The 16617-nt window shown below is 41.8% G+C and overlaps 1 protein-coding gene across 1 annotated transcript; it reads right to left on the reverse strand.

The window, feature by feature from the left end:
- Window positions 1-4885: 4885 nt before the first annotated feature.
- LOC133108489 (neurogranin-like) lies at window positions 4886-16404 on the reverse strand. The gene is made up of 3 exons (XM_061218054.1): window positions 16259-16404; window positions 11579-11771; window positions 4886-5956 (listed from the first exon to the last, which is right to left on the reverse strand). The coding sequence occupies exons 1-3, from the start codon at window positions 16271-16273 to the stop codon at window positions 5901-5903; spliced, it is 264 nt and encodes an 87-aa protein (XP_061074038.1). The 5' UTR covers window positions 16274-16404; the 3' UTR covers window positions 4886-5900.
- Window positions 16405-16617: the final 213 nt, after the last annotated feature.

Below are 16617 nucleotides of genomic sequence, written 5' to 3' on the forward strand. Positions count from 1 at the left end.
ATGTGGGACAGGACTGGTTGTATGTGGGGGAGGGGTGTTGCGTTGGGTGGAGACGGACCAGTGGTGGCGTGAGGGAGGGGAGGATGACCCCATTTCGGGTCAGTTACGCGAGCGCCTACAACTGCTGGCATCGCAGGCTGCGTTCGGTGTGCCAGACATAACTGGGACACAAAGCAGCAGGCAGAATGGAGGCAAATCCGCGCTGCAAAAGGAATCGTGCTCATTAAAAAAGCCGCTCAATATTCTCAGCCCAAACCGCTTGTTTCATGGCCAGGTTTTTTGTTGTAAATTTCTCGCCTGCATGAAGAAAATTAAAACCAGGATTGTCCAAACATTACATGGGGGCCAGTTTGGGTGCAGGCTTTTGACTAAGCACTGAACTGAATTACTTGTTTACTTGAAGAGCAAACAAGTAATTTGTTTTCTTTACTGAATTACTTTAATCATAGTCTTCAAGTAATTGGTGTTTTATTGCTGGGCTACTGCAAAATCCTGCACCTGTCCTGTCCGTTCTCAGTTAAGATTGGACACCCCTGACAGATAAGTGTCAGCAAACAGGCAACAGTTCATAACCGAACTAATGCATGAATTTGTTGTCAGCACTGTTTCTGTAGTGATACCCCTTTATGGGTTTACTTGTACTCTCATTTGTACAAATTATGAAAAGAAATATACTCAACTCATGAAACTGCGTGCTGATCCTATGTAAAGTATGAATTGAATAAGATCAAGCAGTGCATTACTATTGAAATTGTTGTTTTTTTAAACAAACATTACATTTGTAATTTATGGGGCATAATGAGAAATTATGCCGTGGTGACAGATGGGCTGCTTACTGTATAGTAGTTGTAACCCTATGTGTTCTACTAATTTAAACTCTCATGGTTCTGTTGAGCCGATACAAGTGTTTCTGAACTAAATGAGCCGCATCAGTGTCTTGTTTTTAAGATGACAAACTGTCATTACAGAATTGGTGTTTTTACAACCTCGTCATGTCACAGTATGAATGACAGGGCAGGAGTGTTGGTGCCACTGTAGTCTGTGCTGTGACACCGTGAAAAGTCACTACTTGTGGAACATGCTTGCTAGAGCAGTGGAAAGATCATCTCAGCTCAGTCATGTAGCCTAGCTGTATAAAAGTTACTCTCAGGGGTATGAAAAAAAAATGCACTTTGTTTTTTTGCTGTAAGCTTACCTAGATACTAAACACTATACGATTACAGAACATATACATACATAACTACAATAAATTGCATCTTTTGTATGTTGTGTATTATAAACACTATAATCTCTTGTGTCCGAAAAATATTTAGAATCGAATGCATTCCACATTTGCAGGCTATAAATAGAGTCATTAAAGAGCCGTCGTGCTGCAGCCAGCAGGCACATTCCCGAGCATCCTCAGCGCTCTGTCAAGCTGGTATCGGGATGTCTTGGACCGTTCTCGCGTTGCCATTGGAAACCCTGTGAAAATTGAATTGGAAAACTCCGAACTCCAGCAGGCTGTGACAGTATCTATCCCCACGCCGATGCCGTTAGCGCCTCTGCGCGGAGCCGGAGCGCGCGTGGGCGCTCGTGTGGGCGGCCGGTGGGCTCCCAACTCTCGCAAATCAACTTGCAAATCCGTGGCACTTCTGTCACCAACGAGTACTTCAGGAGGAGGCAAAAACCGATGGTACATTTATTGTGCATCATTGTTTGTCAGCGACAATATAACAAGGATTGCAGTATTACCTAGGCAGCAGTCATGCACTTGTTTTTTTCTTCAAGTTAATCACCTTCTTGCTTTTGACCTTACACGGAAGTGGGCTGGTTTAAGTCAGTCATTTTTATTTGGTCGCATTCTATGGCTTTTTAGAACTATCATTACAGGATCTGAGGGACTTAAGTGGAGATTTCTACATAAAGTAAACTAATCTAGCTAGATATTTCTACATAAGGGAAGCTAATCTAGCTGCATTGTGTGCCCGTACAGGTGTCATGGGTTGTATGTATAGTCTTTGTGCAGCACGCAGGCCTACACTACATGCCATTACTACTGTTACGACTGCTATTAGTTCTCCTGGCATGGTGTACAAGAATGTCTTGACTTTCTTTTGGTATGGATTTCTGATGCATTTGTGCTTTATGGATTTATGCTGCCATATATCTCTTCTGGTAATGATTATTTTGTTCGTCAAGATGTTATTCAGTGTAGATTTGGTAAACTGAGATTAATCATAGTTTTTATCATTTGGGCTATCTAGTGCCTCTGTCTAAATCAACACATTTCTTTACGGTTTGGTCCAGTAATATCAGTCAAAATTAAAAAGAAAAAGAGTTCTCATTTTAATAGCGTGTGTGGGTGTTCACTTTATCCTGGTCAGAAAGCTTATCCGTGTCTTTGAGGGTATTTGCTGTAACGGGTACAGGAACATATTGAAGAGTCAACGGACAGACTCACCACACCAATGTACCTGTCACTTCACAGGTGAGAGCTATATCAGTTGGCAGGCCTAATCACTGTTATCATATTCATCATAACAGCCGTCAGCTACATCACCGTTAGCACTGTTCATCCTGTCCTACTCATCATGGTCATCTTCATTTGTCATCTCCACCACTATCATCATCATGATAATGTAAGGGGTTGTGAGCTTTCCCACGATAACCGATCCCTTTTCTTCTGTGCAGATATCCACCCAGTCACCTCAGACAACACACAGACCAGGTAAGTATAAATCAAGATCTTTCAGAGAAATTAAAAAGTTGGACATTCCGCAAAGCCAATCTCCACACCACGCCCCCTTCCTTTCTGGACCCAGCAGCCCAGGTAAGTGGAGCCCACTCTACTTTTGTTTTAGTTGAGGAATTCAGGAAGCTTAAATCACTTCACCCCACTGCAGATTTTCTTGTGCTTCCCATCCATGGCCCCACAGTGTTGAAAGCATAACAAGCACCAAATGGGCAGACATACCCTCACTTCACAAGGCACAACTAAAGAAAACAAGAGAAAACAAAACCAGCCGGACTCCCTCTCCTGTGTCACACTGCCAGGTGGAGAGCGACCATTCATTTTTTATTAAAAAAAAGAAAAGAAAAAGTAATTTAAAATATTTCAGTTTGTGTCTGCTTCCAGCAGCGCTGCTTTATCCCTGTCCGTGAGGTCACCAGTTTGTCACAGATTCAAGAAATGCAAAACTCCGCTGCAGCCGTGCGCCATTCATTTATAGTTCCTTACTGGAAGAAGTCCTCCCTCCCAGGTGTCCCTTTTTTATATTGTCTCTCCTTTCCTGGGTTACCGCCTCCCACAGGCGACCCACGTAAGCATCTAGTAATTATCTCCATAACCTATGGTGCAGTCCATAAGTATTTGGACACAAGAGGCCTCATAACGGCTTTCTTGACTCCAAAGGCAATCAAAAGCTTAGAATCAAGACTAGATACTGAAATATTGGATGCAGTGTACCAGCAGGATAAAATGCTAACCTCCGTCAAGGCATGTAGACAAAATATTACAAAGGACAACCAGAACCAACCAATACCAACATGAAATATAAAGACACTTTAGATAAACTATCACAGAGATGATATGAAGAAAACAAATGTCTTATCAATGGATTAGATCCATACATGGACATAACAAAACTTGACAATTGCCACTCCAGTCTACCTAGCATCACAAACTGACTATGAATTACTTTGTGAACACAATCAGTGCTTACACCTGTCAAGATGTAGTCGGGCCTCTGCATTGTACTCATCTTGCCATGTTGGTTCACTTTTAGCTGTTGTACGCTGATAGCTTCTCAGACCGTTTCTGTACCTGTTGCATTTGCTATGGCAGTGGTTTGATGTTTCTACCCCGATCTTAACAGAGGGGGCCCAGTCAGGATGAATGCTATTATTAAGATAAGCTGGTTTGCCTGTAAATAAAGGCGATATATCATAAACGTGGCTGATTAATATTACAACACATTAGCTGGCTAGATTCTACCTTGAATGAAGTGATCAGAACACACTTTGCTGCTTTGTGAAGGCCGGAAATCTTTCCGGTTTATTTTGGCTAGCCATGAGTTCCTCCTGGCTTGACTTAAACTCCTTGTGTTCTCTCTCACCACTGGGATTCTGTAAAAGGGCAACTGCCTACTCTTGTCATCACTGGATTTATTATGGCAACGATAAATGACATGCGTTGTGACCATTTTCAGAAAAAAGGTGAACAGTAAGATGGATAACGTGTTCATGGGGCGGTTAGTCTATCCGTACAATATGGTGCCCAGCTATTCAAGTGATGTCATCATAATACTATGAATACCTGCACTACAGAAATGACTGAGAACACCTGACTAATCATAAAGAGCTGAGAAACCAACTGTCAAATTACTTTTATACAATTCCTATAGGGATCACCCAATATGGATGTAAATGCTCTTAAATTAAAGGTGACAGTCTGCACTTCTAGCCTCATATTTATTACTTGATTTCAAATCAAATGTGCTGGAATACAGAGCCAAAATAACATAAATTGTACCACTTTACAAATACATATGGACTGCACTGTAAATCTCTGCTCTAGGACCGTCACAAAACGTGCAGAGGAAACCACAAATACCACAGTAACATTTGTTTCTAAAAAGAAGTTGAGGCTGATGATAATTTTAATACTGCCGTGTTTTTGAGCTGTATAATTGGTGATAAATCTTGAATTGCCTCTTTAACAAAACCTCTCTGCGGTGGTAAAGGAAGTGCTAGCTCTTCAGAAATCAGAAACTACAGCAGATTCTGATTTATGGTGCAATACTCGAATCAGCACTATTGTGTAAGACTAGTCCTGTATATGCCCCCACCCACTGTAAACCCATCACTCTCTAACAGTGGTTAAGAAAGTATTCTGGAAAGTGGGTAATGTGTTGCATTCTTTTATTAACCTTACACAACTGTTACAGCATTACACTGATGCCTTGGGTAACAGAATAATCAGACATGCAGCATGCCGATGAACTTAATCTAAATCACTCAACACATTTGCATTCTCATCCACCTTCTATAACGGAAACCGCAGAATTACATCAACAAATAAATAAAAAGCAAACTTTTCTGGAAGCCAGAAATACAGGATAAATCAAGATTGTATTTCTGTATGGATATGGATTTCTGCTTTTGCCAACAAAAAAAGTAATACTACATGCTTATACGCTGGAAAGTTGCTGATGCAGGAAATGTTTTAGTCTGACAGAAATGTTCTTAAAGCCAATAGGGCCAAATAGCTCAGCACACATTTTCTCCAGACGTTGTTTAAGTTGGTTATGGAGAGGAATGACCAAATTTATACACAAAAAAGATGAATAAATTGTCAGGTAAAAAAACATAATATTTATCAAAACAAAAAACTGAATAAATATAGGATGGTGATATAATAGTGACTACCATTATGGGATACACAGAAAGCAGATTCATTCAGTATACTGATAAGACAAAATCACACAGCTTAGAAAAGGCATCGGTAGTTAATATTAATTTTGATGCATAATTGTACTTAAGCTTCAAAGTAGCAGAGTAAATGAACATCAGACAGAATATTATGAAAACCATTTTCAAAATTATGTTTACACTGTTTACCATTTATCGGTAAGAAGCCCTAAAAGAATCAATCATTTTTCAAATGGTTACATTTATACCGTTAACATTTATCAGTCATAAACCTTTTTTTTTTTTTCTTGTATTCACACAGTATGTACTCAGTGAGCGCACTAACAGTAGTTTTAGAAACGCATGCTGTGTGAGAGTTCACTGATCGTAAACTGTACTCCAAATCTAGCTCTATGGTTTTCTTGAGATTTGAAGGTCGGAAGTAGTTCTGGTGTGGCAGGGGGGTGTTTATTGCGGTCGGTGGGCAGGTCTCGGGCAGTCTGGGGACCTCACTGTTCAGGGGCTGAGCTGTCGTCTCTCTCTAGTCCTTCTGATCCTGCTGGTTCTGAAACGCACACAGAAACCCACAACAGCCTGAAGAGTGACAACTGAAGCCCCCTCTTACATTAAAGTGTATTATTCTCGCCGTCAGCACTGTGAAACAGGGTGATTTCACTAGGAATAGCATTGGGGGACTGCTTGCGGTTGCTGGTGGACATGTGCTGGTCTGCTTCCTCACGACTCGGAGGGGGAGGTTGCAGTTATGTGACAGGCCTTCAAAATGAGTCTTGGCATTCCAAAAAAGTAAATAAAAGAAAAGGATTGCAGAGGTCTGAGACTGAGAACATAAAACATTCTAAAGTTCATGACCTTGTATTTGTAAACCAAGAGGAATTCAGACAAAACATGGCAGCTTAAAAAAGGTACTTGGAGTTCATCAAAAAAGGGGAAAAAAAAATCATACCTTATACCTCAGTTTGGAACTTCTTTATTAAGAAGTAATACGTTTTTTTAAATGTGTCCCAGGGACAGTGGGCACTTTAGCACACCAAATGCAGCCAGTTCCTTATAACAGTTTTATGCAGCAGGTGCTTTGTGCCGCAAATGGTTGCCTCTGAATTTGTGTGCTGTACCATCCAAAAAACACTTATTTTACCAAGGGCTGGCATCCTGGCCATGCCTGACAAAGCACAGCATCTGTCTGCTGCTTTGTTAAAAGACTGTGAATTATACATGCGGGCGAACAGCTTCCTTTCGAGACCCACTTCGGGTGAATGAGAAACCATTAATGAACCACTTTCAACATCGTAACAGGCCCTCCAAACCACCGCCCCATCCTACACTCTATGAGCTTCCTGTGGGGCACACTATGCTAAAAGGAGAATAAAGAAAACAAACCTTTATTCATTAAACTTCAATTAATTCTTGAACCCATAGCTTTACACCCTAATGGTAACACATCCATTTAGCGCACACCTTTACATCCAGATTGGCATGCCAAAGCAAAGTGCAATCACTTTGTGTACTAACAACAGATGGTTACAAAAGGGTAGGCATTAGTAAAAGTGCAAATTAGAACTGCAAGAATGAAACATAACGTTAATGTAATCAACTCAAAATATCCAATATTAAATAAAGTCCTTATATAAGGTCCTGAGATTTACTACTACTACGACTACCACTACCACTACTACTACTACTAACAGGAAATGTACCCAATATATTGCGTAGAGAGATGAATGCTGCTGATCTCCAGCCTGGCTTGGTGTGTTGTAGATTCAGCCGTTATGTTTTAATATTGTCTGGGATACAGTATGTTCATGGACCTCCCGAAGGATGGGTGATTATGGAACGCGGCAGTCTGTAGTTGGAGAGCGTCTCCATGGAGCCGTGCATTAATCCAACCATGTCATGGTCGATCAAGAAGATGCACCTGCAGTTAAAAATAACACCTCCATTCCCAAGATGCTTAGCAACCAAGAACTAGGTTGGCGTTGCTAAGGAAAGGCCTAAATTGGGCAGCAGTTGCCTGGCCTCCCCCAAGGGGTTGGGCAAAAGACTGTGACCAATCCAAGGAGAGGTGTGAAATGTGGGCATGGAGAGGTCTGTTCTTGCAGTGCGGTATGTGTGAAAGCAGAGGCACTCTCTCCCATTGTGTCCTGCATTCTGTCGTTCCTCTAAAGCCCGCGTTCTTAACCAGGGGTCTGAGACGGCTGCTTGCAATGGGCTGTCCTGGACCACCACAGGGCAGTCCTCCCTGTGGAAGTCCACTCCAGTTCAGTAATGGGGTGCTTTACTGTATTTCTGATGGGATGCCAGTTTCAGAGTCCCATGACACTTATCCCAGTACTGGGTGAATTGCAGCCCATGCTCTCCGATTTCATCATCATTCCCTTCTCTCTCTCTTTCTCTGTCTCTCTCTCTCTCTCCAGCTGGTGAGCTTTTTGGTATCAAATTGGTCTTGTTTCAGTTGAGTATGCTCCAAGTTACCTATAAATGCAATTATTATATAATAATAATGAGAAAGTGCTGAACCCCAGAGTATGTTCATTTCAGTTTAAAATAAATGTAATTATCCGGATGTGTGATACAGTAATATTCACAAAATGTGTACCTTCAGTTCTGAGAGACTAAGGCCTGTCTATGAGATGGGGGATTCATCACATCTGCTGTTCAAGCTGCATGACGTACAGTGTCACCATCCTCTTCTGTCAAGTTCACTTATATATTTCATGGACATGCAATTATTCACAATTTAGGGCAGGCATGACACATTATCTGCTGGTTTTCACTCACTGTATATAGCATATTCATAATTTAAATATGAATTTGATGCATTAGCAGAGAATCCACCAGCATATATTTTTTACCAGGCGCTTGAGGCACTGAACGTGTCTTCTGGTTCTCACCATGTTAACTGTGAGGAAAAGTGAACAGTGTGACAATGTGAAAAGGGCTATGTCCTTCAACGCTCTAACGAAAAGTACAGCTGACATCTCTGAAGTGTGCATCTGGCGAAACTAAGGCCTGAGATATTAGTCTGTGAAAATCAATCAAATTCATATTACGAGTCCTGGAAGGAATCACGAGCGTCCCGCCTAACACAATATGGGCGATGATGGAGCGGCATCTGCCTCAGAACTGAGACCAGCTCAATATGCTACAGACACTCAGAGGGCCAGGATTACTGCTCCTCGGTGCTTGGCTGCTCTATACGTGTGGCAACAAAATACCTTATACATCGAGACATTAAAGGCTCACACGTGTTTTTGAGCTTTTCATATCATCATCCTGGAGCTTTCTGTTTGTGCTCCATACTGATTCAAGTAAAATTTTGGTTGAAGTATGCACATTTTAGGATCAAACTGCTATTTTTCCAAGCTGTTTGTGAAACAATTTCCCACGTGACATGACATATGTTTATGCATAATTATCGGATGACATTGCTAAATATACATCTCTGAACCCATGTAATCTGCCTCTTTGAGACCAAAACAGATCTTTTGACACCTTTTGAGAACCATGTTGATCTTCTAAATTTGTTAGTTGTTAGTTATTTACCAGTTATTTATATCTCTCCATCATTGTTATATTCTATCCACTTTCGCCACTGTCCCTTTTAACACAGAAAGCTGACCGCAGGAGGTGAAGGAGTTAGGCACTTAAAAAAAAAAACCTACGTCACTGCTCTCTGCGAACATATTGTGGGCGTTTTAGATAATAAAACCAGGAAGAGAATGTTGATGTGTGTGGGCCTTTAATATCTATTGATGCCAATTACTGGTCTCCACGCTGATGGTGTCAATGGTTAACCATCTCCTTCAACAGTATTCATAAGGCTTGCAAGAGCTCAGTGAGATTTTAAATGTTTTGGAGTAACATGAATTAAACAATGAGTGACAGATCATGTCATGTCACAGTAAGAGCAAACATCCTCGAAAACCTCACATACATGTGTAGATGTTAAAGATGTTAAAATCAGCCAAGCTTGTATTAAATGCCACTGTAGATTGCATGCAAGGCTCCTATAAAGTAAACTGGATCACTTTCAAGCAGAAAAGATGAAAATGTGGCACATATGGACTTAAGCTCCCAGCTTTACAGTGCTCTGCTATAGATGGGAGTAATACCCTCTGTGGAAGGGGTTGGCTGTTTTTCACGCGTGTGGCTCTGTGCGTATATAAACCAGGCCCTTTGAGACCTGCTTGACGGACTGACTTCTGCTGGCCAGATATTCAACGAGGATGAATTACCCAGCAAGAACATAGATAAAAAAGAACAAGAAAAGCCTAATTGTATGGTGGTGCGTGTGCAGTGTACGTAGGTTATAGAGGTACTTTACAACATGGGGTGTTCAATCTTATCCAAAAATGGCCGGTGTGGGAGCAGAGCGGCCGTACATTATACGGCCAATTGTTTTTATTTATTTATTTATTTTGTTCAGATTGGGACCCAATCAAAGCTTCCTTTCCGAGCCGATCTGACTGGTGAACAGGCTCCCGATTGTTTGATGTGTCAAAAACATTTGGGCACTTTCAGCTTGAAATAGTCATGTGTGAGAGGTCTTGCAAGCAGATTTTGTGCTTTGATTCCCATCGACCAAATAGGAGGTGGACATTTTTCAGAACTGGTCTGGAGCCCATATCGCCTATGCTATTTTACGATTGGTCATCACAATCTGACCCCGTAAAGTGCGAGAAGTCACCTGAAACCGCAACGTCGTAACCTGTGAGGAAATTGTTAAATGTACAACCGCCCTAAAGACACCTGATCCTAACTTATCAAGATCTTGATTGAAGTTAACTTCAAGTTAACCGTGATTAGTCAGGTGTTGTAGTTCTGGACTAAAACAAAAACTTGTACTCACACCAACCCTTTTCCAATTAGATTGGACACCAGTGCTCAACAAGCTTTTTTCATTCTGTGGCGCTATACAATGCTGCCTTGGACTATATGAGAGGACCTCTAACAGAAGCTGTAACTGAATGATGTATGTTAATGCTGCGTGTGTACAATAAGACAAATATATGCTATCACATAGAACAGTGCATATCACAAAATGCAGTGTGAATTGTGAATGCCTTCGTGCTCTCTCTCTCCAGGCCCATAGAGAGATTTAAAAGGCATGTTGTACTGTTCTGCATCGTGTTGACCGATTTTAGTAGTTTGTTGTAAGTTGTTTTCCCAGCGAAGAAATGTGTGTTCTGGTTGGACCCTCATCAGACGTTTAAGGCCCTTCAGCAGCAGCGTGCAGCAGAAAGGAGGTTAGCGTTTCATGCAGAAAGCGCTACAGACGGTAGGCTACAGACGGTGGGCTAAACCGTATGCAGCAGTGCTCACAGTGCCCCTGCCTGGTGATTAATCTCTCCCTGCTGGAACTAATTAAGGCTTCCCTCCTCTCTGGGATTCTGCTCATGTTAACTAATTAGAAAGCTACAAATGGCCGCGCTTAAAAACTTCTCTGCTCTACACGAAAAAGTTTAAATTATTAATGAAACGCAATTAAAAATGTATTGATCATGGTGTGAAGAGGGGTTTCCCGGAGGAAAGAATGAATGTGCTCCTTCCTAAAGGTGAAGGTATTAAAGGTATTAAACTTCTTAACTACAAATCGGCTAAATTAGCCTTTTTTTGTTGAAGGCCACGTCTTTATGGACGCTCCGTTGAATCTTACAGTAGTTCATGCTCAGGACAAGCTCTACTTTCCACTCACACTGCCATGTTTTCCCTCCTCTTGCTGTGCAAAACACAAACTTACTGCTCTGCATTGCCTTAATAAAAAGCTATTGGATCAGTGCATCTCCTCACCCGATCATGCTCCCTCTCAACCACCCCATCCCCCATAAACTACACATGCACACACACACCACTAAAACAAACATGGAAGAATGAGTTTCCTCTTCGCTGTGAGATGAAATTATTGAAGCTTACTGTACCTTGCTGGAATAGCATGTTACTCTGAGCCAGATATGGCATTTTACTGACGTTAGATCAGATGGCCCTACCCTATACCAGTGGTCCTGTTATCTTCAGCTGGTAACTCCTCAATTAAGTACAATTCCACTTCTCCAAACCTGATTTCTGTCTTATACCGGCCAGGGCCAGGTGTAGCACGGGACTGACCTGAGAGCAGGTGGACTTGCTCTGTATTACACACCACTCTTGCCAGATGTTTTTCGGGACTGACCTGAGTCCCCCTGGCTGCCGTTGAGCACCTCATCACTGCTCACCTCCTCCCGCGGCTTGTCGTCCTTCATCTTCTTGCGTGTCATGTGACCGCGGAAGCCGGCCTGTATCTTGGCTGCTGCCTTGTTGGCCTCGGGGTCGTCCAGTGGGATGTCCATGACGTCCTCCTCCTCCTGGGGCTGGCTGCACTCCTCCTGTTGGCCAGAAGGGGGCATCAGGCCTGCGTGGTGACTGGAGCGGCTTCACAAACCCAACAAAGACTCACTGCTTTGAATCAGTCTTTTCTCTTCTCCGATTTTGAATGCCAAATCATAATAGGCTTGCCCCATGGTTGTCACTCGAGGGCCACTCTAGAAAGGACAAAAGTCCCACCCTGTTAATAACATGGTTTGTGGTAGTCCTACCCTGTCAACCACTCAAGGGAGCATTTTGGCCAGTTGGGCTCCTATGCCCATCGTGTTTAGTCTTTTCAAGGGTGCCCTTATAGTGACAAACCTTTGCCATCACCGCAAAGCCTTCTGGAGGTTCAGAAGGTTACACCTCTTCTGAAATGCATTCTTTTCACCTCTTCTTTTCACTTTAGAGTCCACCAGATCATGCATTCAGACTGCTAATGCCTGTTCAACCAGACATTATTTTGGAGTAAGATTTGGATGCTATGGTTAAGGCAGGAGGCCACAGGTAGCTTTGGCATGGTTACGATTCGATCACGACCACAAGCCTCATTACCGCACAAGAAACATCTCAGCTGGATATGCCATACAGAAGCCCAAATCATGTTGTGCTGTTTTTTGATTGATTCATATGAGTCAGAGATAGACAGAACATGGAAAACTGAGCACAGTGTTTGCGAAACCCTTCTGTCATATCGGCACTGTGGGATTATTTTATTAGCTTCGATACATTTCTTACAATATATTTTATTTAAATATTTTATGGCAATATAAATATTTGTGAAATTTGTCATAATTGTGAAAAATAAAACTAGAAGCTAAACAGAATGAAAGTACATGTTGAAGAAAGTTGATGGTACAAAATAGATTTTGTGGTGGACTGTGAGGAACAGAACTGCGTGCCCTAATAAGGACACACGAGATGAAACTCTAAATATGGCACCATGTATCCAGGCTGCACTGTCACACATCCTTTCACCAAAATGATTCACATTTGACCAAGCACAGCGGACAGAAATTGATTAGTTTTGCACATTAAGTAATTACTATATGAAAAAAACATTTGAGCTGAAGTCATTTATGGATTATTACTTAAAAATATTAAAGTCTAAGCATTCTTGTAGACTAGAATATTGCAGGTTAAGTCAGGAGAAAGAGAAATGCAACAGCCATGCATTATTACAATCAAATACACAGAAAGATAGAAGGTAATTGACTTCAGAATGACTTTGCACTTCAATGGTCATTTAGCAACAAAGTGGCGGGCAAATCGGTTTTGACAAACCAGATTAAAACCTGCAATGAAGATTTGGATTTCTCATTATGATAATGGTTTACCGTGCATGCCCACTCCACGTTACGTCAGAGCATTAAGTTTAAGCTGATCATACCACTGTCCATAACAATGTCTCCTAGTTAAAAATAACTAATGTTCAACCATAGTCACTTGTCAGAAACACACTATGTGGTGGCAGCTTGTCATATAATCGATAAAAAAGGCCAACTCAATTCAGAATACCGCTTGATCATTAATTTATCCCGAAGCAGAGACATTGGTACCCACGGACGAACGGGGAGTCATGGACGCAGAAGTGAAAGTGCACAGATCCGGAAAAAAATCGACTTCTTACTGTGTCGTTCTGCGACCCTCATCTCTATCCCGATAGCTCCATGACAGTGCTAATCATACAGTAGCCCAGATTCCCCTCGCGACGGAGGGGGAGGCCATCACGCCCTGCGGCGGGAGCTTTCTGTCACAGCCAGGCTCCATGACATCACTCCAGGTGGTCATGGGTAATTGCTCCCCGGCATCGCCCCGGGTGGCCACGGGTAATTGGTGTGAGACCGGACACAGCGAGGAGCGGGGGAACCAGGGGTCGTCCTGCGCCCCCTCCCCAATGCCGAAGAGGGGAGTCACGGTCCCTTATGCAGAGCAGGGTCTAAAGTCCCAGGTCACAACCTGGAGCCACTCGACTCTCACTTTAAATCTGTACGTTGCACAAGTTACAGCTCCTTTTGAAATGTTAGTTAATCAGTTCTGTAGTAAGCAAAACAACCCACTCCAGGTTTAAAAAAGACATGCAGCACATGCATCCTGATGATGATGATGAGGAAGTGAGTAAGCTTTAATTTCAGTGTCTGGGATTTTTATTGCCAGAAATTTGCCTGGGCCATAATCAGAAGTGAAGTTAAATATGTTTAATATGACAACAGATAAAATCAGAGAATTCAGCAGCCTTGTGTCTGTGTGGTAGACCAACAAGCTCTATATTCATCGGGAAAGATGCCATTCTTCTGCCAACATCTTGGTTCACCTTTCTAGTACTAGTGCAGAGCAATGAACTGTGCTGCTGAAATCACTGAGTGATGAAATGGACATTCACTCACAAGGTGTGACCCTACTATGTAATGAGTAAACGATTTACACTGCACTACACAAAGTTACTTTCAGATTTTATCTACTCAGGGGCATAATAGGGGAATGCCCTGCTGACTGTTGATTTGTCTGCAGGAAGAACTCACACATTCACACGCCATTAACAAAAAAATGGCTGTCTGTATAGCATAGAAAAAAAGGGAAACAATATCGGACCATCTACCAATATCTTTTTCCCTCCACTATTATAAATTCATATGTTGGAATGATGAAGTTCAGAGAATATGTTAAGAAAAATAAAACCCCTTCAATTTCAGATGAAATTGGCCATTTTGCGAGTCTTTGAAGGGTGGGGGAAAGGATTGTAGTTGATCATAGATTTTGCTGTTGTGCTTGCAGGTACCCTCATTAATAGACTGTAATGGTTACTTATGAGGTTTTGATCCAGAGTCTTGTTTAATGTGCAGATTAATTCAGCCAGAATTACAATATAGCAAGAACGAAGGAAAAGAAGAGGGATAGGGAGAGTCATCTTTCATAAGCAACAATCCTTTAAGCAAGATAAGCGTGTGGTAGGGTGGGGTTGTGGCTAAATGGATCCCATTTTATAAAAAAGCCTTCCATGAACCCACCCTGTGTCCGCACTGAATTGAAACCCCACACGAATAGTGGAATTTCCCCCAATATAGTCTGTTTTTGTGTTTCCCTTGAGTGGCTCAATTTCCTCGCAGTGCGTGATTAGAAAACGGCAGTACCCAAAAAGAAAAGTATGCACTGCATACTGTATGCCCACTGCAACCTTAAATCCTCAATCAAAAAAGGCTGATGCTAGAAATAAGCAAATGAAATGATAATGCATCAGCTGCCCGCTGGTGCATGTCCCCCACTGACTAAACACCCACCCCCCTCCACCCCCTGCGTGGGAGGGTGTCCACCCACATCTCAGGCTGTCACTTATTACCCCCCTTCCTTAGTGCTCTACATGCTTCCCAAATTCCCATATCAAACAGCAGCAGGCGGACAGCACTGTTTCATACTCCCTCATTTTCGCCAAGATGCCAAATGAAATCCTTTGGACTTCAGATAAATCAAACATAACACAACACAAAGAAAATCGCTCTCTCTCTTTCTTTCTAGCTCTCTCTTTCTCTCTATGAGGTATGAGGTAATGAACTTTCTCTCTTCTGATGTAATGGGCTTTTCTCCTTGTGATGTAATATAAGTCTGTAGTCAAGACACTGCACAACAGCCCATGTCTGTCCATCTGTCCTCCATCCATTCATCTGCATATTAATTATAGAATTTCTTAAGCAAAAATATGAACATGTAATTACAGCAAATAATGTTTTTGAACAAAATATACCAAACCAAGAATCACTATTCATTTATTTCCAATAACGTGCCATTTTCATATCGAATCAAAATGCAATTCTGCTTATATTTGTTTTTACATGAAGACTTGCACGTTAATATTACATGGTTTTACATTTTGCTGTGAGCAGTCTACACTTAAACCAAGTACAAATATAGTTCGTTGAAAATGTCGCTCTAACGGTTAGAGTAAAGCATACATTCCAGAGGGTGGACGCATCAGGCTCGGGCACTTCGCTCGCGCAGCAGGCAGCGAAACACCTGAGTTCAGCAGTAGCATGCACAGCCATGTCACGACCAAACGTCCACGTTTAACTTTGAAAGACGGCATATAACCTAAACCTAATATAGCCTACTTAATGTTTACAAAGTAAATATCTGAGTAATAATAATAATAGGCTTTGTTGTTGTTTAATAATAGCTAAGTTATGTTGTGATACCAGAAAGATGAGTTCTTTCAGTAGTTCATATGAATTTGAAGACGAGCATCCTGGTCTTCGCGTTCTTGTGGTCGGTTTTAAACAACATAACCATATTCAGCAAGATACGAGTATTAAGACAACATTTGCATCCATAATAAACGTTCAGTTGTTAAACAAAACTCGGTCATGCAAACTTGTAAAATGAGATAAAATACATTAATTTATTATTTATTTATTCAGGATTCGTAATGAATTTAGTTAGCCTACATATTTCGAACTATGATAATTTGTTAATCCGTAAATTACGCAATTTAAATAAACATCAATAGGCTACTTACGATGTGACAGTCCATGTCGGGTAGCTAGATAGTTCGCAACTTTCAGTCGCAACCTATATTCTTATTGTATTGCTGAACGAAAATGCCTTGGCAACACAGCCTCCTACGGACACAAATGGGCTACACAACCGAATGCTCTCTCTCCCTCTCGCGCTCTCTCTCTCCCCCCCCCCCCCCTCTCTCTCGCACACACACACACACACACACACACACACAGACACAGTCAAGCACTACACATCTTAAAGTACAGCCATTAGTTATCTGTAGGTGTAGCAGAAACCGAGGGCTACCCGTTGGAAATAAAGTAGATAGATGCTCTTCATGAATCATTAATACGGGCAGCAACATTCCTCGGGATT

This window comes from Conger conger, chromosome 13 (assembly GCF_963514075.1).
Source record: "Conger conger chromosome 13, fConCon1.1, whole genome shotgun sequence".
Lineage (NCBI taxonomy): Eukaryota > Metazoa > Chordata > Actinopteri > Anguilliformes > Congridae > Conger > Conger conger.

Bases quoted from the DNA above. Each gene is read 5' to 3' on its own strand.
- LOC133108489 (XM_061218054.1), bottom strand. The intron at 5,957-11,578 runs GTCAGTCCCGAA...TGTGCGTTTCAG, and splicing joins CGGCAGCCAGGGGGACTCAG to AACCAGCAGGATCAGAAGGA.